The sequence below is a fragment of the Heliangelus exortis genome, chromosome 19, assembly GCF_036169615.1.
Source record: "Heliangelus exortis chromosome 19, bHelExo1.hap1, whole genome shotgun sequence".
Taxonomy (NCBI): domain Eukaryota; kingdom Metazoa; phylum Chordata; class Aves; order Apodiformes; family Trochilidae; genus Heliangelus; species Heliangelus exortis.
The window spans coordinates 8,413,946-8,438,657 of NC_092440.1; the positions used below are offsets into that span (position 1 = coordinate 8,413,946).

The following is a 24,712-nucleotide window of genomic DNA, read 5'->3' on the forward strand; positions in this document are numbered from 1 at the left end:
ACAGTACAATATAAAACTTTTGGACTTTTGTTTTAACTTTAATCTGTCATATTGGTCTAGAATTAAAACTGTATAATACCAGGAGCTTTACGAGACTAATTTGGTTACAGAAAATAAACACGTATTTATACAAAGAACTGTTGTTAGCACACCACGTGCCACAATTCAGCAAATATATATATATATATGTTCCTTATATAGCTACCTTTTCTTTTTAAACTTGTTTCTGTAAGAGAGGTTTGATTGTGCTACCAAGAAAAATGAATACCCATAGCATGCTTTGAATCAACTTCATGTTATCTGAAGAGATTTTTTCAACTTTAATACTTCATAAGTTGCACTAGAAAATATAGAAACTTCACAACAATAAAAAAAATCTGTATCTTAACCACCAAAGACTACTTTTAAATGAAGCAGAGTCTCTAGACCTCTAACAATAAAAAGACAAACAAGTGCTATAAAATTATATGCTGCATCTTATATTGCAAAGTTAATCTGCAAGATTTCTAAGGACAATGCTTACTTTGGAAAAGAAAATTAAGATGTTCAAACAAAAAAGGAAGAGCTTGGAAAGTATATGGAACATTGCTTGAATGAAGAACAAAGAAGTCACTGCAAATTGTTGTGTTTATCTTCACTTCCCACATCTCATTCCCTATTAACTTGACACAGTAAGTTATATGGTAAAGGTGGAATATGTTTTTTCAAAAAGTAAGATTAATAAGCACCAAACAATAGGAACTATTCAGAGTGGTTTCAAACAGGAGCTCAACTAATGTCGACACGCAAACCTCAGAAAATCTCAGGTTTTAAGACTGTTCTGCAAATACAGAGAATGTGCTGAGTGGTCATCATTAGTTTAGAGATTAAAATCCATTATCACTTGAATGCAGCAAAGTCTAATGAAAAATTATGAAATAAGCATAGCTCCTCTTTTAGCTGTCAGTTAATTTAAATGTAATAGTTTAAATAACTCCAAATTCAAAATATTTGTTTGCACTGTGCAGATATTTCAAACCTAATAAGATCTTCTCTAAGAAGGTTATGAAAGTTTGTTATTAAGAAAAGTATCTTTGCTGTTATTCTGAATTATTTGATTGACAGGAACTGAAGCAGTAATTACTAGAGAAAGGTAAAACTCCAGCTCTCCCAGTCCACTACTGAGGGTCAATAATTACTTTCTATTTAGATTTGTAGGTCAGAATATTCACTCTGACTAGAATAAAATAAGGCAACAAGATCCCAAAAATAAAACTTTAGACTGAGATAGTCAAATAAACCACAGTTATTCAAAATAGGGATGTTCCAGTGAAATTTAGCACTTAATTAACTTTAGCATGTTAATTTTAGGAATACAGTGAGTATGGTAAGGCTTAACCAACACCTTGAATAAAGCAAACCTTTGATCATTACAATTTGTTGTGTAATATGGGACCACATGGAGTCTAATTGGAAAGGCAAGGCTAGCAAATACTTAAGAAAAAAAAGACCATTAATTATTGTCTGAACTATAATTCTTGATACAGAAATTTCCCACAGTGGTGCATTCACAAGATGTATTAACTACCTTTACCACTGAGGCAGTATGAAAAGCATTCTAGTCTCTCTGGTATCAACTTAAATCCCTAAACTCAAGGACTGCAGAAGAATGTTCTATTCCTTCTTTATTTTGGTGTACATGAAGATTCATTTTATTTTCCTCCAGTCTTCCCAAACAGTTATTCCAACTCAGTATCTTTTTCTTTTCTTTTTTAATTCTGAATAATTTTTATTCTACCCTCTAAACTCCTAATAAAGTCCTTTCTCATTCAGCTCTAGCTTCTATCAAGTTTTATAATGTACAAAACCTTTTAAGTGTAAGATGTGGTGCAGCTGTTCTGAAACAAGTTTAAAATTCAGGCTAGCCAGCATCAAGCCTACTGGACTTCTCAGGCTGCAGAATTCAACAGCTCATCTAGGAAATATTCAACCAGATTTAATCAGGTGTTGTGTTGATTCATGATGTTAAGGCTTTTATATGCCTGTTACTTGATTTGTGCCAGAAAACACTCTCAAGATGGCACACTAAGATTAGCTGCAGTAGAATAACTATTCTGGGTGGTTTCTCTGTAATTTCTCCACCAGTTGAACTATGGACACCAAAAACCACACCAAACAAACCAAAATAAGTGAGACTATCCACTACATATGTAATGAACAGATCTCTTATCCTCTGAAGTCACTGAAGATGTATCTCAGTATACATCAAACCAAACTTGCAAGCTCCCATTAATCTGTTTACTGCCTCACACAAACCCATGCAACACACAGGATTATCTTTATCCTATTGTGTAGCATAATCAAGTACTGGTAAGGATCCTCTCAGATGATTCTTTGTCCTTTTCAAGGTACCACAGATGATTATTTATTTTTTTTTAATCATTAGTACGATGCTGCTTCTTGGTTTCACCATATATGAGAAAAATCATGGATAAACATATGCAACATAGCTGGGACGAAGTGACACAGGGGGTTCAAGTGAACATTTGGCTTGACAGGCAGTTGAAAAGATGAAAAAGATCCCTTTCCCCAAGGAAGACTTGCATTCACTTCTTGAACAAGTGAAGCTTCATTCAGCATCATTCCCTTTACACACTGGTAAGCAGAGCAAAGGAAGGACACACAGGATTTTGGAATGTGCCTTGCAATACAGAGCATCATGACCACCTACTGAAGGCAGTCAGCAGCAAGTCACACTGACTGTTTCAGTTCCTTTACTTCCTGGCACTTCTGAAATGCTGAGATGTCTTCAGCAGAGTATTGCTGAAGACATTATATTTCACTTCAAAAATCTAGTATAAAATAAAAAGCTGTTAACACTTACTCATATTAGTGTAGTTAGCCACTTTGTTAAACAAACAAAAAATTGCACAAGCAAAATATGAGAAGTTTGGTCACACTGCCAGGAAGGGCTAGAGGCTGTTTTTCAGGAAGAAGCATGTCATAAGCACAACCACAAAGATAAAGGAATGGACAATTCTGCATGCATCACATACACATATAGTTACTACTATGGTAGTATTTATATACACAATTTGTTGGAACTGCAAGTTACTTGAACACTGTTTTGTAGCATGATCCAGAGAATGCAAGCTCAGTAATAACTCCTTCCAGCTGACTTACTGACTGCTAAGTGGCATTCAGAGAAGTCAAATCTTACAGACAGTAAACTTCAGAGGTGCCTAGACCCAGTGTTTTAGATCTAAGGCAATATAAACAGTCCTATAGCTAGGTAATTAATATAGTGAATTTAAGTTCATTAATAATTAAGTACAGAGTTAACTGCACTGGGTTACATTCTTCTATGGTCTCCCTTCCTCATGAACTCTGTTTTCATCCTGTTTGGATTCCTGTCATATCTGTCCTTCCATTAATCCCTCTTACTTTATTCACTTGCTATTCAACTGCTTTCTTTCTTTCTGAGCTTTGCTGTTCCACCACCTGGTTCTCTACCTCTATTTCTCATCTTAATTTGGTCTGGCTACTTTAATCCAGCACCAGCCACAGACTTTTTAAGAAGTTTTCCTCTTGCTTCAATCACATTCCGATGTATTATCTTTAGGTATTCCACAGACCAGAATTAAAAGGACTTATGGGTACAAATTTTGCACTATGTAATTAGACATGAATGATTCATTATTTCATTAAAACTATTTTTGAAGACCCTGCACATTTGATGCTATTTATTTACTGTCTTCAAGGTGACCACACTCTAATGGCTATGAAGGCACTTATATAATGGAAGAAGTGCAAAAAATGTTTGAAGTGTTAGACCACACAGACTCTAAAGAATAAATTTGCTTTCCAAACCCACCTTGAATGTCTGACAGTTCTATAGGCAGTGGGAAGTGAGTGCTTTGCTTTTGAATGGGATCTAGATCTGGACTTAGATGATGAATGATACTTGAAAGGTGATCGAGATCTTGACCGAGATCTTTTCTTGTGTTTTTTCCTTTTCTTTTCTTTTTCTTCATCCCTAGGAGGATCTCTGCTTTTGCTTGAAGGCCTTTCTGCTTGTGTAACTTCCAAGGGGGGTAACGTTCTGACTGCAGTCACAGGACATGGTATACTATGGACACTCTGAAATCAGAGGTAAATGAAAATGAAAAACAGCATTCAGTTTCCAAGACAATTTTTAATTTGAGAGAGCACTGTAAGTGTGGAAAACACATAAGCATCTAAAGTCCTTTACACTAAATAGGGCTACACCTGCTCCTGTGCATGCTACATGCACCCACATGCTGGCAAAGAAGCTTAAGATACCCTGCTCAGCAATCTTGACAATATACAACACACTTTTTTTGGCAGAACACTGGATAATGAGTAAAAAAGCAAGGAATATAAAACATAACAAGCGCTTTATATTTTTTGACTCACAAAAACATACGAAATGCATCTTAAGAAAGTAGTTGTTAAAGCACTAGCAACATAAGCTCCCATGAATGCTTTAAAACCTCACAGTGCTACATCTGTATTATCCAAAGTGTGCATAAGTAAGGCTGACATCTTCAAAAACATGCATCTGGTAGTATTTAATGGAGGCCAATACAGCTCCCCAAAGACACATACCCAAGTTAGGATATGCATGTAAGACTGGAAGCTTAACTAGGACATAGTTCTAAAGTTTTCATCTTTAGTTTTTAAAAGAAACATTCTAAAATATGAGTACCATCAGGCACCTTTTTATCTACTTATCCCTTTTATTTAAAAAAGGATAATACAATCAGGAACTACTGACATTCAAAGTTAAGTTTTAGTGTCACTTTCATCCCTGAACTGTGCTGATTAGATCACAACCTCCAGAAAAACAGCAAAGTGAAACAGTGCTGATACAAGTTATTTCTGTACTTTGCCAAAGAAATGTTTTGCATGTGAAGGGTTGGGAATATCACAGAAATTATTTATCTTAAAGATAGAACAGGTCCATCCACAAGGTTCATGCTCAGTGAGTAATTCTGACTGCAGTCAGTTAATCAAAATAGACCATACTCCAAGAAATTTTCAAATTATCAGCTTGTACCTGGGAGAATTCTGCTCAGAACCTTGTTTAGGACAATTCCTGTCAGACACAATAGATATGTTCCTCACTTCAAAGCCTGTCATTCCCCCAGCTGCCATTCCAAGGCAGCTGGAGAAATCAGATTCCCTCTGTCATAATTTTTGCTCCAACTGGTCTGACACTTCCACCATTTGATACAAGGATACTCACCATGATTGGAATAAAAAGCAGCACATAAAGACCAGAAATAACCAAACTAGAAAAAGTTGATCTTTTTCTTTCTTTTACCCCTCTCCCACTATGAATCTGTCAAGACAATAACTGACCACAAACTGAATAATTGTAAATCTAACTTTGCTTCAAGTTACAGAGCCGTGACAATTTTCTGAGCTTTAACTGATAACTAGCACAGTAATTACCAAAAAAAAGAAAGAAAAAAAAAAATCCTTGCTTCAAGGATTTTAACATTTTACAGCATCATCATTTGAATGACTGGTTTATCAGAGCCCCATTTCCAACATCACTAACTTCCCAATCCATATATAATTGCAGACACCTCAACTCCAAACTTGTTTACTAAGAGATCATGGCAGCCAACTTTTGTTCCCTGACAATGTTATTCATCTCTTTATACAGTATCTTAGTCTGCTTTGAACACTACTGCATATGTAACAGAACAGTTTGCCTTGAAGTAGACACCTTTAATAGCTTGAAATGAAATAGCTGTAGGCAAAGTAGAGAAGAAAACAAGAGAGGGAACAGTAAAAAAAACATCCCAAAACAACCAGTTTTCAGCACCCAAGTTCATTTGGCTGCCAAAAGCACAAGGAATTATAGCACTGCCAAAAAGGAAGATAATAAATGAATGACTCATTTACTTTTTTGCTTTTAGCTCACAGCAGTCTGGAAGAAGAACATCAAATGCTAAGCACCCCTACGTATGCACCTTCAGCATCAGATGCTGAAACCATGGGCTCCCTCTGACTTCCAGGATGCTTCCAGGAGGGACAACACTGTCCAGGTATCTCTGGAAAAAGCAAAGCTGCAGACTGGCTGGCTGTAAATTCAGACACCACTGCTTCAAGTTACTGATGAATCATGTTTGGAAAGCCATACAGAAGTAACTTTTGTGACACTCAGGTGAATATGTATGTTCTGGAGTACAAGACAACAGCTAAAACACAGAGAGAAGTCACCCATCCATCCAAACCTCAGCTCAGGTGCTGTCAGGTCACAGTGACATTGATCAACCATGAACCAAAGTGCCCATTCCCTCAATGGTGAGTGGCTGCCTTCAAGAAAAAAAATCCCCACCAAAATGACCTGATTCACCATCAGAACACAGCACAAAGCTCAGGGAAAGAACCTAAAGAAAGCAAGTTGTGAGACCGAAAGAAAAATGTCTAGTTGTATAAATAATGCTGAATTAAAATATTTGGAAAAACCAAAAAAACCAACAAACATATAGGAAAACTAAGGTAATGGGAGAGAAAACATGAATGCAGGAAAGAAAAAAAAAAAAATAAAAAAAAAATGATGCAAGCACAGATACTGGGAAATGATGAAGCATTTCCAAAAGGCAGGAACACTGCTTCCTGACTGGGCTCTGCAAACCTGCAGGCCAGTAGAACAGAGTCTTGGAAAGCATGGCAACAAACTGGTTACACCTGATGGATTTTATTATGCATCTCAAGAGATGAGAGATTTAAAATTTTTTGAGAGCTCTTCCAGTAAGTTACACTGCATTCAGATAGCATACTGCAAATCTCACTTTTTTGTCCATGTTGAGTAGCAGCACATTTTTTTGGCCCTTATTAAATGTATCAGACAGTGTCAGAAAATTCCCCTGGCAGAGCTATTCTTCAGCATTTCATTTGCATGACTGAAGCACAAATCTGATTAAAATGACTCTTCCTACAGTAAACACTTGGTATAAAAAATGCTTCAGAGATACCTTTTTGGAAAACAAATACAATTCAACAAATCTTGTTTAGGAGGAATGGTTAGGGTAGAGCTCTGTATCAGGAATAATTTACAGCTAAATGAGAACCAAAATGAGGACTTCAGTTCATTCCAAGGCATTTGCATATCTGCAGGATTCTTAAAACCAGAACACACATCAGTTACTCTAGGGTTGTTTTACTTAATCCAATACACAAAGCCAACCTTAGAAGTGAACCAAAAGGTGCTACTGCAACAGAAAAAACCAAAAGAATTGTTTCTGCTACAAACAAAATCAACCAGGAAAGAACATTATCAATAATGTTACTAACACTTTTGCAACAGGCTAACATTCTGTTCTGAAGGGCTGAATTTTGAAGTAATTTGAATCCTACCTTAGAGCAAAATTGGACAGAGTGTAGAATGTCAGAACTGTGAAGAGTTAAATCAACAATTCTTTTACTTCATTAAAATCTGAAAGTACTCCAGATTCTTTTCTGCCCCTGTAACTTTTCTGACTGAGAACTGATAAGCAGCAGCCTGCCAGCAATGGAAATGTATGATTGCTCTGTGTATTAAAGCAAGCAGGTACTGCTTTTAGAAGGGTTTCTTAGTCCTAGCCCCAAAACTATTAAACAGATGTGATAAAAACATTTCCTACAGAACAAGTTCCAAGAAAACAGATTAAATACTTAAGACTCAAACACTCAACAGTTTCATCAGACTTCAGCTGCCTCATTGAAACACATCTATGAACTGGACACTGATCATGATAGGTGCTTCAAAACTGGACAGAATTTTGCTTTCTCAATTTTAAAGGCACAACTGTAAAGAAATTAGTGGCTGTCAATCTGTTTGCTGTATATTGAGTACAATGAAGACTAGAAATCAAGGCATAGAACATGCTTAGCTCCTTTACCCATCTTAATTAAGGTGTCAGTTCCTGATATTTACGTTTTCTCACCCCTATTAAATATTAACTAAAGTACTTCCAGGGTGAGGAGTTACAGCTGTCATGTAGTTTTTGATGGTAGGTTCCTGCAACAAAAAAAGTTCCAACTGCCAGCAAGCTATCCATCCTTTAGATGCCACATTAGTATGGCCCCCTTCCATGCTAAACAGAAGATATACACTCTGAATAAATAAAGAAACAGAAGATATACACTCTGAATAAATAAAGAAATAAATGGCCCCAAAATACTCCAAAGCATTTTTTCATTGACCACTTACTGGATGATTTTCATTAGACAATTACATTTTGCTCACAAACATTAATAAAGCATGCAAACATAAAATTATGTTACACATTAACTAGTCCAGAGGGGTATGCAGCAGTATCTACAATTCATTGCTAAAAAGTAGGATCAGGAAAAGCTTCAGCAGGAACTGTGAAAGTCTTATACTGTCTACTGTTGTTGATAACCCTGTTATGCTTGGCAAAACTTGAATAGCATCTTATTTTTAAACATAGCACACTTCTATTTCACTCATAAACAGACTACTTTCCACTGAAAAAAAAATACTATTCCATGCAGGACAAAAGTAAGGACACACCATCTAAAGAAATGAATGATAAAGCAGGGCTTCAAAGCAGGGAAGATGAAAGATCCTAAAACAAGATAAATTCTGCTTTGTGCTATAGAATCTTTATATTCAGAGGTACAATGGCAGATGACAAACTCAAACTCATTTTTCAGCCTTTTGTTCCTCTTGCTTTATTTCACTTTAAGGAAAAACAGGAAACCATACAAAAGAAATAACTCCACGACAGAAAAAGTAGAACTGATTATTTTTAAGATTCAGCTGAAGCCAAGAAAACAATTTTAAATGCACTATGTTCCATGGTATTAACTGTCCTTTACATGCAGTTATTAGAATCAATTTTGTTCAAAGGTATAACACATACTCAGTGCCAGCAGCTCTTTCAAGAAATACTTGGTATCAGAAAAACCTGACAGAGGTCAAACAGCTTTGCTCATTTAATGCATTTCTACACAGTGTGCTAAGCAGGCTTTCAGCACAGATGTACACTGTGTACACACTTAAATAGCATTAGTAGTTTTTATAGTTACTACACAAGGGCAATCTCATAGAAATTATACATCTTCCACAGACATTCTCAACTCCCTTTCATGCTTTATTATACATCTCAGTTGTAACTCCACTTTTTGAGACACATTTTAAGCTAAAAAAATCACCCCACTACATCAATTTTATGATCACTGCATATCCATCTTTGTTTCCTAGACTCCTTGTTGGATGTTTCTTCCTCTAAAATGTGAGATCAAATTCATTACATAAGACTTTTGGTGGACAAATATTTATTTTTTTCCCATCTGTTTTCAGAAATTTCTCCAAATCAGTTTCACTGACCATGCTACAAAGCTAATTTCATATGCAATTTTTCTTATTACAACCACTCTAGTTACTTCTTGCTACTTTTGCAATCAATTTTTTTAAATGCATTTTCTGTTTCTGAAACATAACTGAAAAAGCCTCAAAAACTCCTGTGCTACATACTTTATTTATAAACCAATTTAGACATTGTGATGCAGCTTACTGAATTCTCAGTGCATACACAACAGAGGTTATCAAATCCACAATATGATTTCACTTATTCCAATAAAATTTCTTCAATCAAATAGGGTGTTACAAATAGGAAAACCAAGCAAGTAGACCAAAAGGCAGATCACACACTAGAACAAATACAGGTAAGACAACAGCTTTTTCAAATATGGCAAATGGAAAGACAAGAGCTTGAGTAAGATGCATATTTCAAAAGAAACTTTTGTATGAAAAAAATCTATATGCATGTATCTATATAAACAAACACAAGTGTGTCTATTAGCAAATTATACCTAGGAGGAATATTACTTCCAAAGACATTATGGAATTCTTTCTATGGCAATGTAAAGCCATGTCAATAATTTTTTAACCAGTTTGTCACAATTGATACCTGAAACTTTCTATCAGTGTCCAGAGATGAAATCTTGCTTGATTAGTGCAATCAAGAGACATTTACTGCTTTTCTGGAAGTAATACAATCCCCAATCCAGAAAACTGAGGCTCTGCTTCCCAAAAATATTTGTATTTGCCACATGCAAAGGTCTGACTGCAGCATATACAGACAAACACAGGAATTTCAATCTGGCCTCTGATGGATCCTGCAACAATTCCCCAATCTGCATAAATTTCTCACCCTATTTAGTTTAAGTTTCAGGAAACTAAATCCTATATGCCAAATTCTATTCCTACTTCTTCCCCACTGCTGCTGCACTGAAGACATAAGTCTAAGGTGACTTTGTTGAAAATGGATTTTGACAGTTTTTCTTCCATTAAGAGGTTGTTTAGACTTGGAGGTGTTGGTATAGGTGCTGAAAACACAGAATCACCCATCTTTTAGCAAGTGTGCACTGGATCACACTGGATTAGGATGTGCTTGTGATAAAATGCTGCTTAGGCTGAATAAAAATGAGTGACACTCCTGGAGGTAAAATTATCACTTCATAAGCTAGGACAAGCTTATACTGGCAGAGACTGGCTCAGTGAAAAGGATAGAACAAGGTGAAAAGAATAAAGAAAGAAGAGAAACCAAGTAGGAAAATAGCCTATTGTCCTCCATGGATGAAGTTAAGCAATTAGGAACTTATATGGAAAATATACAATGTAAATGGGAAAGTGACTCTGTTCTAGAGAATAGAGCTCTGCTGCCAAAAACTGGCAGATGAAGAGAAAAGCTTCGGGACAGTGCTACGATGCATAAAGAAATCAATACTTGAAGGATTTTCCTATATAATAAATTCAAATCCCTCATTAGATTTTTAAATTGCAGTTATTTTATTGAAGTCAGAAAAGGTTTATGTGAAAAATATTACTACCTAGTTATTTTATACAGCATTAGTACAGTTTTTTAGTTTTGGTTTTATATTTAATTTCTGAAATTTCATTTTTGGCCCAAGATTCCTTTTTAACCTTGTTCTAGAGGCTCTACCCAGAAAGATATTTTTATTGTAGCTACCCATAAACAGACTGGCAAGTAATAGTTCTGTTCACTGCAGGAAATACTGCCAATTAACTGATTAGCAGTTAATTCTGCATGGTCAGTTTTCTGCTGGCTTTATTAAGTTAATTTCCTGCTTACCTCATTATTGAAAGAATTCTCTTCCACTTTCTCAGTTTCTGCCTCTGCCAAAGGGTTTTTCAGGGTCTGCAGGAACAGTGCAGCTTTCCTTTTGCGCTCTGCTTGTAGCTGCTTTTCCTTTGATTCTTTGGAGGCCTGTGCAAGCTTCTCTCTTGCTGCAGCTGCTAATCTATCCTCTAGTTTCTGCTTTGCTAAGGAAGAAATTAAGCACAAAGTGAGCCACACTGGGGGAACTTAAGTTTCCTCGAAACAAATGCACACACTCCAACACAAAAAACCATGCAGTCCCTCCAACCATTCTCAGACATTTCTAATACATCCATCCACAGACATAACAAGGACATATCAGCTTGAAATTCTATGAAATTTCAAGCATCCTAAATCAGAGATATGTAATTTGCTTGATGAAAAGCAGAACAGCAGGGGTAACAAGTTTTTAAGCTTAAAGAAAATGATGTAAAAAACATCAGTGCTGAAAATTCAGGATACTTGTAGTTTTCTATTTACAAAAGCTATCTAAAAAGAAGAACTGTAAATACAGAAGCTTTTTCTTGCAATTGTTAAAGCAATGCAAACTCTCCCATTTTTCTCTTTCCACAGACCTGATCCTTACTGTGTATTTTCCAGATCTAATTACATACCTCTTGAAATGTGTACACAAAAGGTTTGCTACAGAAATTTTGAGAAATTGTTTCCCAACCAAAAATTATTTTTATGTGACTACAGGAATACAATGAGAATAATCCAGTTCATTTAGCTATGCACCTAATGGATATTTTGTCTAGTCTAGTATTTTTCATATAGCACTTCCACTTTTGTCTTTTGTGCATGTACAACATGACTGGTTTTCTTGTTCTACTGCAGTTTCCCCAACAAACAACTTCTTCCAAACATGTTTTACACTTAATTTTTACTATCATACAAAATGTTTCACATTTTCTTTAGATAGGTATCACAGCAGCATACTTTGTGCTACTGAAGTTTACACAGGAACTACTGCTTAGGAGCAAAAAACCCCTAATATTTTGAAAATGAAAAATTAAACTCCTTCAGCATACTCATATTTGTGAGAGAAATATTAAGGTTTCAGCTGGTCAACACTAACAGCATTTCCACTTTATTAAACACTCTGATGTGAAACAGCCTTGAGGAGGAATATGGGAAATTTGATCCTTTTAGAAGATCGTTTTATACAAATTCACACAGCACCCTTTCTACCCTCACATGCAGAACCACAGTAACAGAAAAAAACCACAAAGACTTAATGGCATTGCATTATAAGAGTAACAAAACATCAGCAAGGTAATTTTAGTCTATAGGGCAGTGCTCCATAACTGAAAAATAGCTTGAAGCACTTAATTGTTCTCTGAAGAAAATGAGAAACAGACGTGCCTTTTTCTAGGCTAATGCAATCTGGAAACCAGAAGTTTAGTGCTTTACTTGGATGTTGTAATGGAATAGCAAAGTAAAATTCAGAAACACCATGAATTAGGGCAAGGTACTCAACTCCAACTTGTTACAAGTTTGGTTTTCACTGAGTGAAGATTTCAACAATAAACAGGAATGTGTGGGAAAAGAAAAGAATTCTAATTCCTGTTAACATGACATCTTCAGATTCAAATGCCCAAAACACCACACTTATTCACGTGAGGGTTTTGTAATTTGCCTGAAGGGACTCAGGCTTTCATTTTGTTTTCCGTATAACATGAGATACCTTGTTTAGCTTCCAACTCTTCTTGTGTAAGTTGAGGTTTTTTCTCTTCAGGAGCAGTACAAGGAGTGGTAGAAGCTGGAGTATGGTTTGAAGCACTATTAGAATTCTCTTGGCCTTCCTTGCCCTCTTCTTCTTCCTCATCACTGTCATCATCTAATTTAACACGATTTTTCTCCAAAGGAAGAAGGTCATTTTCTTTGGCCTTGATTGCAAAGCTTATTGGAGCAAATGATGCTGTGAATGAGTGGGTGAGATTTTACACATCATTAGATGACAGTAAAAATCACTTTGAATTTCCTGGCTTAACCATTACTCATGGAGGCTACACCACACACACGCACACAAAAAGCAACTTGTATCATCCTTACATTATGCACATTATTCTGGGGAAAAGGACAACACAATCATTCTTCTTCTTGGTCTGTTTTGTTTGCTTTTATTTGTTTTTCTCATACTTCAGTAGCAGAGTAGAAGCAGGGAAAAAGAAAGGTGCTGAGCCATTTCAGGAATTTCCTGAGATGAGATAGGCAATTTCATATTCTGTCCCAAACAAATTTTGGTTTCAGTACTTTTTTTCCCAAATGAAGAAACCAGGCTTCAGATGAAAATGCTCTGTGCTCAGGCTCCTATTTGACACACTACAATGGTCCCTAATGCCTCCTTCACACTAAATCAAAGGTTTGCACAGCAGCATTTGGCAGGCTCACAGAATAGTATTTAAAGGTTTATTTCCATCTATATGAAAATTAATTACTTCAGGGAGTTACCAACATTCCATTACAGGATATATAAACACAGTAGCTAAGTACTTTTCCCCTAATGTCTTTGCTAGTCTTACTGTAGCAAGACTGGTGAAGCCCCTACTACTCCAGTGCAAAAGGACAGCAGAACACACACCTGCCAGCACACTCAAAGAAAAAGGAATGCCTGTAAAAACATGGAATATCACAAGTAGAGGGAAAGTGTGGATCATTTCAAGCCAGGCTGTATTAATGGATATTCAAAAAAATTAAGCATAGCTAACATACAATATAATAGCTGATATATAATTATATTGAAGTCTGAACTCATCCTTTTTCCTCACAGAATTTCATTGGAACTTTTTTTTGAGAACCATTTCCTGAAAAAAATACAGAATTAAAATGCCAAACCATTTATCAGAAATGCAACATCTAAGAATGAAAATTGGGATTTCTCTCACATCTCAAGCAAAGCAGCTTACCACCATATGTGGTCTGATGCAATATTTATCTTTCTCAGTTGTGTTTTGCATAGATATCATATAAGATATTCAGGAAATTTAAATACAATAATTAAATTACACACCAAGGTTTATAAAATACAAGCTTTGCTTCTTGAAATTCTGGGGTAAAGAAGTAAGCTCAGAAATAAAGAACTTGGATCTTCCAAGAGACAAGGTAGCATAATAGATATTTTCCAACTTTTTCATACAACCAAACAAACTCTAAAATGGGATTTTACTCCCTTCAAGGCAGAAGAAAAATCTAGTGTGGATGTTATATCTTCTTGCAGCAAAGTACTGTATTAAGGTTACAAGGAAGTGGGATTTGTATCACACAAGAGGAAATGAAAGTAAGTTTAAAGGTATAGGATTGTAATGAAATGACTCACTGGTTACATTCATCATCGAATTTGGGCAGGTTTTTATTATTAAAGCACTGGCTCCAGTTTGGCATTTATTAATAACACCAGAAACAGTATCATCTTCTATTGTACACTCCATTTTCTTAAAGGGCATTGTTGAAGACAGGGAAGATTGCTTGCTCCTTCCCTGGGGGAGCTACTGAACCTGCCCAGACAAGAAACTGCAGAGTACAGTGAGACAACTACAGCTAAAAGCTTGGAGCTTCCAGCCCGTGGAGGGAATGAAAACTGCAGTGAGAAGCAGGAGAGAATTCCAAGGGACCACAAGAAGCAGATAAACTTATCAACATTCAAGAATATCACTGAAGTGCCAGAAAGGCAGTACCTATCCACAGAAACACAGGTTAAGAGTGTTTTCCCTGCTGAATTTTTTTTTTCCAGGTCTAGTTAAAAGATTTCAGTTTCTAGTTTTTACTGAACAGAAGATGTTCTAAGATGTCTTTTTCCAACAGACCAGAAAATCAGTTCCCAGGTACCACTTCACCAACTCAGGACACTAACAGTGTGTTGACTGACTTTGTCTGGCTTCCAAGAGCTCTTCCTATTTTGCCCCTCTGCTGCTATGACTCCCAGTGGAAAAACATTCCACTCAGACATAAAAGTCTTTTCATCCAACATTATCATCCAACACAGGAAGACTGAGTACCCAAGTAATAAGCCTGGTGTGCTTCCTCCACATGTATGGTTTTAAATAATGCTACTGCTTTTATTCAGAAGGAATAACTTCTTTCTCACCCAGAGCTTGTAACTGACAAGTTTAAAATAACAAAAATAAGATTCTACTGGGCTCCCTGATGAAAGTCTTCAACTTTGCAAAAAAACTGAAATAAATGGTTCTGTCAGACCATACATACCTGATAGCCTGAAAAGAAATATGAAAACTATCAAATTACTTATTTCAGTCTTTTTTTTGATGCTTCCAGTGAAAACATTTTCCACATGATGAAATTCTCTTTCCTAATTTCCCCTCTGCCTCTCCCACTGCCTATTTTTTTTTCTTAGGTTTAGGATAAGAAATATTTTTATGCCCCACAAATCCTGCTAACATACCTTTCACCAATTTACCATCGCTGACAGTTTTAGAAGCAGGGACATCCTTTTTAGTTCCTGGGACTCCCTTAGCACTTGGCTCAGATGCATCTTCAGGTGCATGTTCATCTGCAAACTGAGTCTCACTTGGTGCATCACCAGTATCTGCTGGAACATCCTCAGATGCAGGAATTCCCTTTTCAAAAGAAATGTGCAAGCTTAGTAACTGGTTAGTTGATGAAACAATTCATGCAGTGTCTGTGGAGCTGCAACTTTGCTAGCCAAAATTCAGCTAACTTTGTAACAATAGGCACTCATGACCAAAGTCTGCTTCTTATAAATAATGCACTGACTTGTGTAAACTCACAGCCTGCAAGAACTACAAACCTACAGCAAGAATGTTCTTATCTGACAGCAAAGAAAATGTTCATCAGCTGGTACACTTTTGTCAACAACTGTACTAAAAAGATCTTTTTAAAATTAGACCCTAAAAGCATATACATTTTTTTCCAAAGTATATTCTCTTAGGTCTTGATCTCCAAGATCCACGACATAATCCTATAAAGTTAATCCACAGCAAAAAAAAATTAAACCTTATAACATGTTTTCCTAACATACAATTGTGTAATACCTTCTTTATGAAATCAAGTTTTAGGGGGATCAGATTAGGTTAATGGGTTTGGTTTGTTCCGGAATTTTTCTGAAGAATACTGGGCCTATCAATGTTTTCTTTGTGATGTGTTGAGATTTTCAAGAAGTGAAGAATCACTGTTTCTACTGTTACACGACTGAATCACTCAGGACGACCTCGTAAATTCACAGTACAAAAATTTTAAGATGGATATTGCAGAACACTAAAAATATTTGTCTGGTGAGGCAGGCTAGGACACCAAGTAATTTAACATTTAAATGAGTGTTTCAATAAATAATTCGGTTGCTTTCCACTGGCTGCTGTTAAGTATACTTAATGCTGAAATACCAGGTATTGAACAGATCCTTTCATTACTCCATGCAGCCATTCCCTGACCAACAGAACTAATTTCTGAAAATCCTCAAAGGGAAAAAACACAAGGAAATCAAGGACTTCATCCTATATTTACTGCAGTCAGTAGTAACGTTTCTTATTAACTTTAATGGCCAAAAGGAGAATGATCAATTGCATGAGTAGCTTATATGTACATTCCTAATGCATAAAGATAATATTGAAATCATTATTCTAAAAAAATTAAAGAGAATGGCATTATCTACAAAACCAGACAGCAGGAAAATATGCACTGCTACACAGAACCTCAAGGGGACTTAAAACAGTCTCTGCTTGCTTCTTAGCTATACTCATTTGAACACTTAAAATGAATCCTTTATTATTATGCTTCAGTTAGTGTACTATTTCCCCCCAAAATAAATGTTAACAATTCCTTATTAATTATGTAAATACTATGAGTCCAACCCACTAGTTTGCTAATAAATCCTAGAAAAACAGTCAGCATTGTGGTGCAAGACAATTTTGCCTGTAATTTATTAACTGAATAGGATTGTATTTACCACATCTTACTTATCTTTCAAAACAGTGTTTTCAAAACATTTCACTATTAAAACAAAATATTAGACACAACTGTTTCAAACAGCAACTAATATTGAATTTCTTCATTTTCCACAAAGCAATTTTGAGGAGTTTACCCACAGGCCTACCTTCTTCAGTTTAAGGCTCCCCAATCTAAGCCTTGAGATGACAAATGACATAGGGCCTAAAAAAAAAATAGCTCTTTCCCATGAAAAGTTAACATCGGATAATGTATTTCTGATATTATTTGCAATTTTCTTTTTCAGTAAGAGAACAATCTAATGAGATTACCTAACATGAGAACAGCTAAAAACAAGGATGCCAAGTCTGGGTATCATCTTCTAATAGCAAGGACTAGAAGAAGCAAAGTCAGGAGGAAACTGATGCAAGATTCTGAAGTTCCAATATTGTTTCAATCACTCATGACGGGAGTTTTCCTTAACAAAACCTCTCTTAAAAAAAAAGTATGTCAGAAAAATAGTCTAGCTACTGTGCTACTGTTCTAAAGAACCAGGAGGCATCAGAGAAGGTATGGCTGTTAAAAAGCTATACCTAACCTTTCTGACAACAGAATGCTAATCCAAATCCTTCAAAGGTCTAAACCTCCATACACGCCCTTGTGGCGAAAGCCAAAAGACTTTCAGGATGCCATTTTATATTACAACCACACTGAGTGGCTGCCTATACTAAAAAGAAAGAAAGAAGTATCAAACCATCTCACATATCCTTATTTAAATGCTACAACAAAATGAAAAGGAATAAAAAAAGAGCAATCACATCCTTTGCTGAACAATACCTCCTTAATACATACCACATTTTTAAAACATCTCATGATAAGACAACAGATAAGCAAGTTCATTTCTCACTTACAATGCATTTTACTTATCTATACACACACACTATATATATATATATATATACATACACACAAACATACCTGACAGTTGTCACTATTCTCTTTTTGAAGGAAGAACTGTTTTTTAAATTCATAATAAGCATTATACTGGTGCCATGGTTGTAGGAACTCAAATCTGTTACAAGAAAACTGAAGATGTGAAATTGCACATGAACACAATAAATAACAGTCCTCTGCCATTTAATGCCCTCTAGCAAATGGAATGCTATTTATGCTTAGAAGCACTGTAACTTATGCCAAAACTTCCTGAGGATACACGTTCAGAGCATGGTTTCCAAAGCTGCTGGATTACCTGTTTTGAGGATTTGAGAAATTATGCTTTGGCATTACCTTTAAGTGGGTCCCTGAATTTCAATATAAAAAAAAAAAGAATTACAGTTTTGAGACCCACATGTCCTGGTCATAGATTTAAAAATTAAAACCTCAACTTTTAAAATAGAAGTTAAAATCATGTTTTCTCCTACCTGAGATCATTCTTGGCACGAACACTGGTTTCAAATTTTATCCCATTCCTAGCAACATACTCAGCTAGCTTATCAATAACAGGTTGGATGTCTGGGGGTGGAGGTATAATGGCAACCACTGGAGTAATTGTGCTGAAAATATCAAAAGTACATCATTTTTAGAAATAGAATATAAATATCTTCCAGACTTTAAAACAAACAAACAAACAAACAAACAAACCCCCAAAAAATACATGAGGTTTGCTCTCTGGGATTAGGTACAATAGGAATTAGGTACCTGGATTAGGTACAATATCCAAGACCATAGTAGAGGTAATAAAAGTAGTATAAACTCTGAGGAAACACTAATAACAGAACCCTCACTTCATGTTGAAGGATAGGAAAGAGACACCTATAACCAACAAGCAAATCTGTATCTGGTACCTTGTAGATGTTGTGGTAGATGTCAACCCACTGCTGCTCTCAGTTGTGTCTGGGGGAGGTGGAGGTGTAGTACCAGGGGGTGGAGGTACTGTTGCTACACCTGTAGTGCTGGATACAGTCACCCCTGCAGGCAATGCGTTGTAGTAGGTGGCAACATCTATTCCTGGAGGTGGAGGCGCAAGGCAATAGGTTCCATCAGGTAGCATATAGTAACTGTAATACATGGCTGCCACAGTTGCTATAAAAAGAAACATTTAAGAAAAAAATGTTTTAGTTAGAAAAAAACCACCCAGGACAAAGTAACAATACTGCATGGGTAAACACATTGAGAATCCAGAATCACACAACACACTGATAAATGGCACCTTGTGTTAAAAAAAAAAAAAAAAAAAAAAAAAAAAAAAAAAAGAAAAAAAGAAAAAAGAAAAAAAAAAAAAGAAAAAAAAAAAAGAAAAATGCTCATATTAGCACACTTCTGATGAGTAAGAAATATGTAGATTAAGGGACAGAACCAGACATTAAAGGTCAGTGGGAAGACAAATACGTTATGAATAAAGAAGTGAACCCGAGAAGGCCTATTAAAAAATCATAAAATCACAGATTTGTTCTGGCTGGAAAAGACCTTTAAGATCATCAAGTCCAACCATTAATGACCTAGTAGGAAGTTGTTCTTCCTAATACATCTCTGGCAATTAAACTCAGTTAAAACTATGTATATATTAAGAAAGAAATGTGCATTTATTAAAAAGTAACATAAAAAAAGTAAAACATTAGTATCACTACATGGAAGTATTTATTAAACCAGGATGTATAGATAGATACACACCTACTTACTGAAATCTCAAAAAGTAGACAGGTTTTGCAATTTAGCAAGAATACAATGACCAACCAATCTGAGCAAGCTTTCCGCACTAGAAACTTCTCTGATTCTAGATAATAATTTATAAATATTTATAGCCATACGTACAAAGAATTTTGGCTTCCTTGTTTTCTCTAAGTACAATATTTTAGAATGCTTTTATTAGCTTAACACTTTTAAATGACAGTTACTTCTTGTAATTCTAAAGATTTTTCTGCAGAAAGGAGTATAAACAGAAAGTATTCAGGTAAAATACTTCAAAGGATTTACAGTAAGAGTTTATATTCCTGGAGGCAAAGTTTAATCAACGTATTAAATTATAATGAATTCTCCTCTTAAAAGTTTCATAGCTATTCTTGTGTGTCAGTATTTACTTTGTTCAGAGAATAAGTTATCCATCAGGAGAGGAGAACAACAGTCTGTTTTAAGGAAAGGGAGATGAATTGCAAACTGAACTTCTACTGATATTAAATTTTAATCTCCCAGTTTGCATTATAAGCATTCAAGCTTGACAAAAAGTAACCAGAAAACTGATGATCATTATTTATTTGCATATTACAGATTCTGATTTTAGTACTTGTTGAAATAACCACTAATTTTCAATTTCTCCACAGAAATATTATTTCAGTTTTATTAAGGTTCCTTAGGGTACAGTTTAAAATAAAAATTAGTTCAATGCATATTCCTCTCTACCTATAATCCTTTATGTGGTTCTCAGCCTATAGTGAATCAAAATCAACTCAGATTATGGCCATACCTATTTGGAACAACTTTACTGGAAAAAAACCAAGAGCCCCGTCAACACAACCTTGAAGCAACACTATTCATTACCTACAAATTTACAGTATCATGAAACCCTAGTGTAGTGGAGGCTGCAATATAAATTCCTACATCTCAGTAGTGTCAATTCAACAGATAAATCAGAGGAATAATGAACCTTCAAAGATTCAGCAGATCGAAAAGGAATAAATATCAGTTATGACTGATAAAATAAGAAGCTAACGTATTTTCTACCCACCAGCATCCACATACAATTCATCAAGACACACCACCAGCTGCCTAATCACAATGCACTTACAATCAGAAGAATATTCTGCTTGTGATGTCTGTACAGCTGCCCCATCTGTTGACTGTGGTGCAGACGAGCTATTATCTGACTGCGCTTTGCGCACCAGTGCTGCCAGTGGATGATCTGGGTCTACCACCTTCAAAGGCTGAAAACAGAACAGAATGAAGATTAAAACCTGAAGCACGTATTTAAAGTAAGATAGCATCAACCTAATCTGGAAAGAAAACTTATTGAAATTAGTAGAATCAATAATGTTGTCCAAACTCTGAAGCTACTGTGTTTGTAGCTCTCACATCAAAATTAACTTTCTGAAAATTAGGGGGAAACAAACAAACAAAGTTAATGTGAACAGAAATCCATGACATAAAAAAATGAAGGTATTGCTCTAACTTGTTTACTGACAAGGCAGGGATATGACACAGAACCTGACCAATCTAAGTATCTCACAGCACCACTGCCATTCCTCTGAATTCTGAGAAAATTCTGAAATGCTATTCACTGAAACTGGTACTTCACATCAACTTTTTATCTCCTAAAATCTGAAAGAAAAACATTCTCTCTCAGCTTATACACAGAAGGCACTAAATATCTTAATCTTTTCAGCTCCAGTACAGGTTCTGAGATAAATCCTTGAGTGATGCCCTCAATACCAGAGGGTAAAAATAGAAATATAATTCCTTACAAATGGAAAAATAACAACTTTTGTGCTAGAGAAAAGGTAATTTCATCAAAATCAGACTTAAGTTACTAAGATATAACCTAAAAAAACCAAACCTTGGTTAATAACAATCTTAACACCTGCATATTAGATTTTTTTATGCCCATGAATCAGATGTTTTACAAGGTATACAGTAATTTTAATAGGATCAAGTACCTTCATGAGCTCTTCAAGTCTACTGCATTTTTTGGATGCAAAGAGACTTGGATGCAGATAATTTCCATCATCATCGTCGTCATCATCATCTTCTTCCTCTGATTTGACTTTCAAGTCTAAATTGAAAGAATGAATTGTATTTGGCTTTGCTATGAATTTGTATTGGGGAAAGGTATTACAGGACAAGTCTTTGTTCTTTAAGTCTGCTTATTCACAAAAATATAAATACAAGAAGATATTGCTAGTCATCAGTCAATCTGAAACCTCAGTGCACAGATCAGCTTTCCACTGGACTAGAGCTATACAAGTGTTTCTAAAAGCTTGAAGATTGTAGCAGCTTTTTAATCTGAAAGCTTCACAAAATATTTTCTCTTACAAATTTCCCCCAATTTAAGCAAAATTTTGCGCCATCACATTCATCTCAGAAGCAGGATAACAGCACTGCCATTGCAAAACACCAAATAGATGTGGCTATTTTACTAAAAAAAGACCAGTGGCTATTTCAGTGCCACACATCCTTTAGGCATCCATTTGACAGGGAACAACTCACGTTTTTTCTCGTCCGCTTTATTTTCGGAAGGAGCAGCGTATCGTCCCTCCTTCATAGCCTTCTGAATGAATTTGTAGTAGGGGTTGAGGTAGTGATCAAACCTCAAGAAGTCAAACTGGGAGTTGCGTGCTTGCTTGGCTTTTAGCATGATCTCAAACTGTGCTCCCTGCTTGCAGACAAAGTTTGCAGTTCGCTCGATGATCGCGTGCATTTTTGCAGTCGGTGGCTGTGGGAGTAAAGCAATACATTTTATATTTTCATAAGCAGCTTGTGAAGTACAATAAAGCTCCAGAGGGAACTAGAAAGAGCAGCAGCTCCCTGTCCCTCTCCTCAGGTTTCTCTAGCAAGTCAGTTCCATAATCACTTTCAAGCAGTGAAAGCACATCAGTTCAAAAACCACAAACGGTTCCAGTTTTCCCTGGTTGCTCATTCATTCTTTTTTTGCAAGATCCTCTCCTATACAAACAAATATTTTTGCCATTGCACACCAAACTGAAGAGGGGCACAAACCCTGGTAGAGTTTGATGTAGCAAAAAAATTTTTCTTAAGCCAGATACATTCCATAGCCAGGGAGACTCTCGTGCTGGCACAAGACAGAAGACAGAGCTGCTTCTTGACCCCGCAGTGCCAACTTCAAGTGGCCCCACCTTACAATATCTCAAGGTGCTTTGAAGACCCAACATGCATGACCTTCTCCCAAAAGCTGTTCTCTATTTTTACTGAATGTGGAAATACTGGTCCCAAGTAGAAAAGCTGGTTACTATTAATTTGTTTGGAAGGAACACGTAGTATCTTAATAACAAAATTAAAATTGCAATTCCTGTGTGCTGTCACATTCCCATAAAGTCACTGAACACTTCAGCAACAAAACAAAAAGGAAAAATAATGAAGTTAAGCAGCATCCATGCACTTCCACTCCCAAAATCCAGTGTAAGGAGAACTACAATACCAAACCCAAGCAGTGAAAAGAACAAGAATGTAGTGAAATAATGAATGAACTCCACCATTCACTCTCTTTATTTTCATACCCAGATAGCTCTGTTTTGTCTTGAGCTCAATAAACCGTGGAAACACATACTCTGTGCCTATAAAGACTGAAGTGTCACATTAATGATTCATTTTAGCTTTGCATTTTGATTATTCCAGATATGAAAATATGCTGCAAACCTCAGGTAATCTTTTTCAGAAGTCTGGAAGCACATGAAACATTGGTGCTCTTTTCAGGAAAAAAAGTCTGAATGTGGTCACACAGCGCATTCTTAGAAATTATTTTCAGCTGACTGGATCCTTTAGTAGAACAACATGTTCAGTATGGAAAATAATTAGTTTTTTCAAGTTTTACTTGCCCCTCTCAAACATTACCAAAGGCAAATTTAATTAGAGGCCAGGAAGCTCTCAACACACTGGTAACATTTTGTGCATAGCCAGTTTCACTATTTAATCATACATCAAGTCTCTCTATTTCTGCCGTTCTTGTACAGAAATACAAAATACACTCAGGGCCAAGAGATTCATAAAGAAAACTGAAAATCAGCAAGGCAGCAGAAATTACTATCTGGTCTTGAATTTGAAACTGGTACCACTATAAGCTCTGGAAAACAGGCACTACAAATATTGATCTGCTTTTAATTGAATTCTAGGTTACTAATCTAGATTATTAACACCTCTAATCAACAAAACACAATCTGAAAAATATTAAATGACACACAAAGACATGGGCATCATCAACATATTTTAGTTTGCTATTACATCCAATAAAAATACTAAACTTCTAAACTGAGAACTGTTAAAGCTTCTGAATTTAAGAGTACTTGCCAGAGCAAAAACCATTATAAAAAATACCCCAACTACGTCATCACTACATCTAGTCATATATACTCTGCTCCAACCATTAATTAAGACTGTAATTAAAAGCCTTTCATGAGTCAGTCTCTCTTACTGCAAGCTAAGTAACTACCCTCCGATCAGCACAGACAATAATTTAAAATCTTATTCTGCCTCAGACCTCCTGCATCCTCCACACAACTCTTCTACATCGCAGTATGAGACGACTGCTGCAGCTCAAGTTGCTGTAGGCTCTGCATTCAGTAGCTCCCTACAGCCCTTGAGTGTCTCCTGCAGCACTGCTGCCTGCCTGCTCCTCATGTGACATTTACATCTTGGATTACTCTGCATTAAAGGAACTATTTTATATCTGTCTTTATTGAACTGCTCCTTGCAGGTCATGAACACAGTCTCCAAGTTAGCAAGATGACTCTTAAATTGTATCTTACTCCTAAGCACTACAGTTTTCTCTCACAAATGACTCAAAATTTGTGTTGTCCCCCTGCTGTGACCATCAACAAGAGCCAGGGGCCTTGGATGTTAACCAGCAGTAAACTCAGGAGAGACCTAAGACACCACTCTGTCATTTCCACAAATCAGTCTGTGTCTGTGCACCTTTCCCAGTCACTTGTGGACTGACATTA

At 36.0% G+C, this 24,712-nt stretch overlaps 1 protein-coding gene across 8 annotated transcripts in view; it reads right to left on the bottom strand.

The window, feature by feature from the left end:
• Window positions 1–24,712, bottom strand: part of SFSWAP (splicing factor SWAP) — a 40,535-nt gene that overhangs the window by 7,446 nt on the left and 8,377 nt on the right. For all 8 annotated transcript variants that reach the window (XR_011729677.1, XM_071763042.1, XM_071763037.1 and 5 more), the window contains 10 exons: window positions 22,245–22,470; window positions 21,695–21,810; window positions 20,830–20,965; window positions 18,893–19,130; window positions 18,470–18,601; window positions 18,027–18,120; window positions 15,550–15,724; window positions 12,835–13,068; window positions 11,121–11,311; window positions 3,854–4,119 (listed from right to left, as the gene is read on the bottom strand). Coding sequence is in view for 7 of the 8 variants with exons in the window: in XM_071763042.1 (XP_071619143.1) it covers window positions 3,854–4,119; window positions 11,121–11,311; window positions 12,835–13,068; window positions 15,550–15,724; window positions 18,027–18,120; window positions 18,470–18,601; window positions 18,893–19,130; window positions 20,830–20,965; window positions 21,695–21,810; window positions 22,245–22,470 (1,808 nt within the window). In the remaining variant the exon portion in view is untranslated. The remainder of the gene's footprint in view (window positions 1–3,853; window positions 4,120–11,120; window positions 11,312–12,834; window positions 13,069–15,549; window positions 15,725–18,026; window positions 18,121–18,469; window positions 18,602–18,892; window positions 19,131–20,829; window positions 20,966–21,694; window positions 21,811–22,244; window positions 22,471–24,712) is intronic.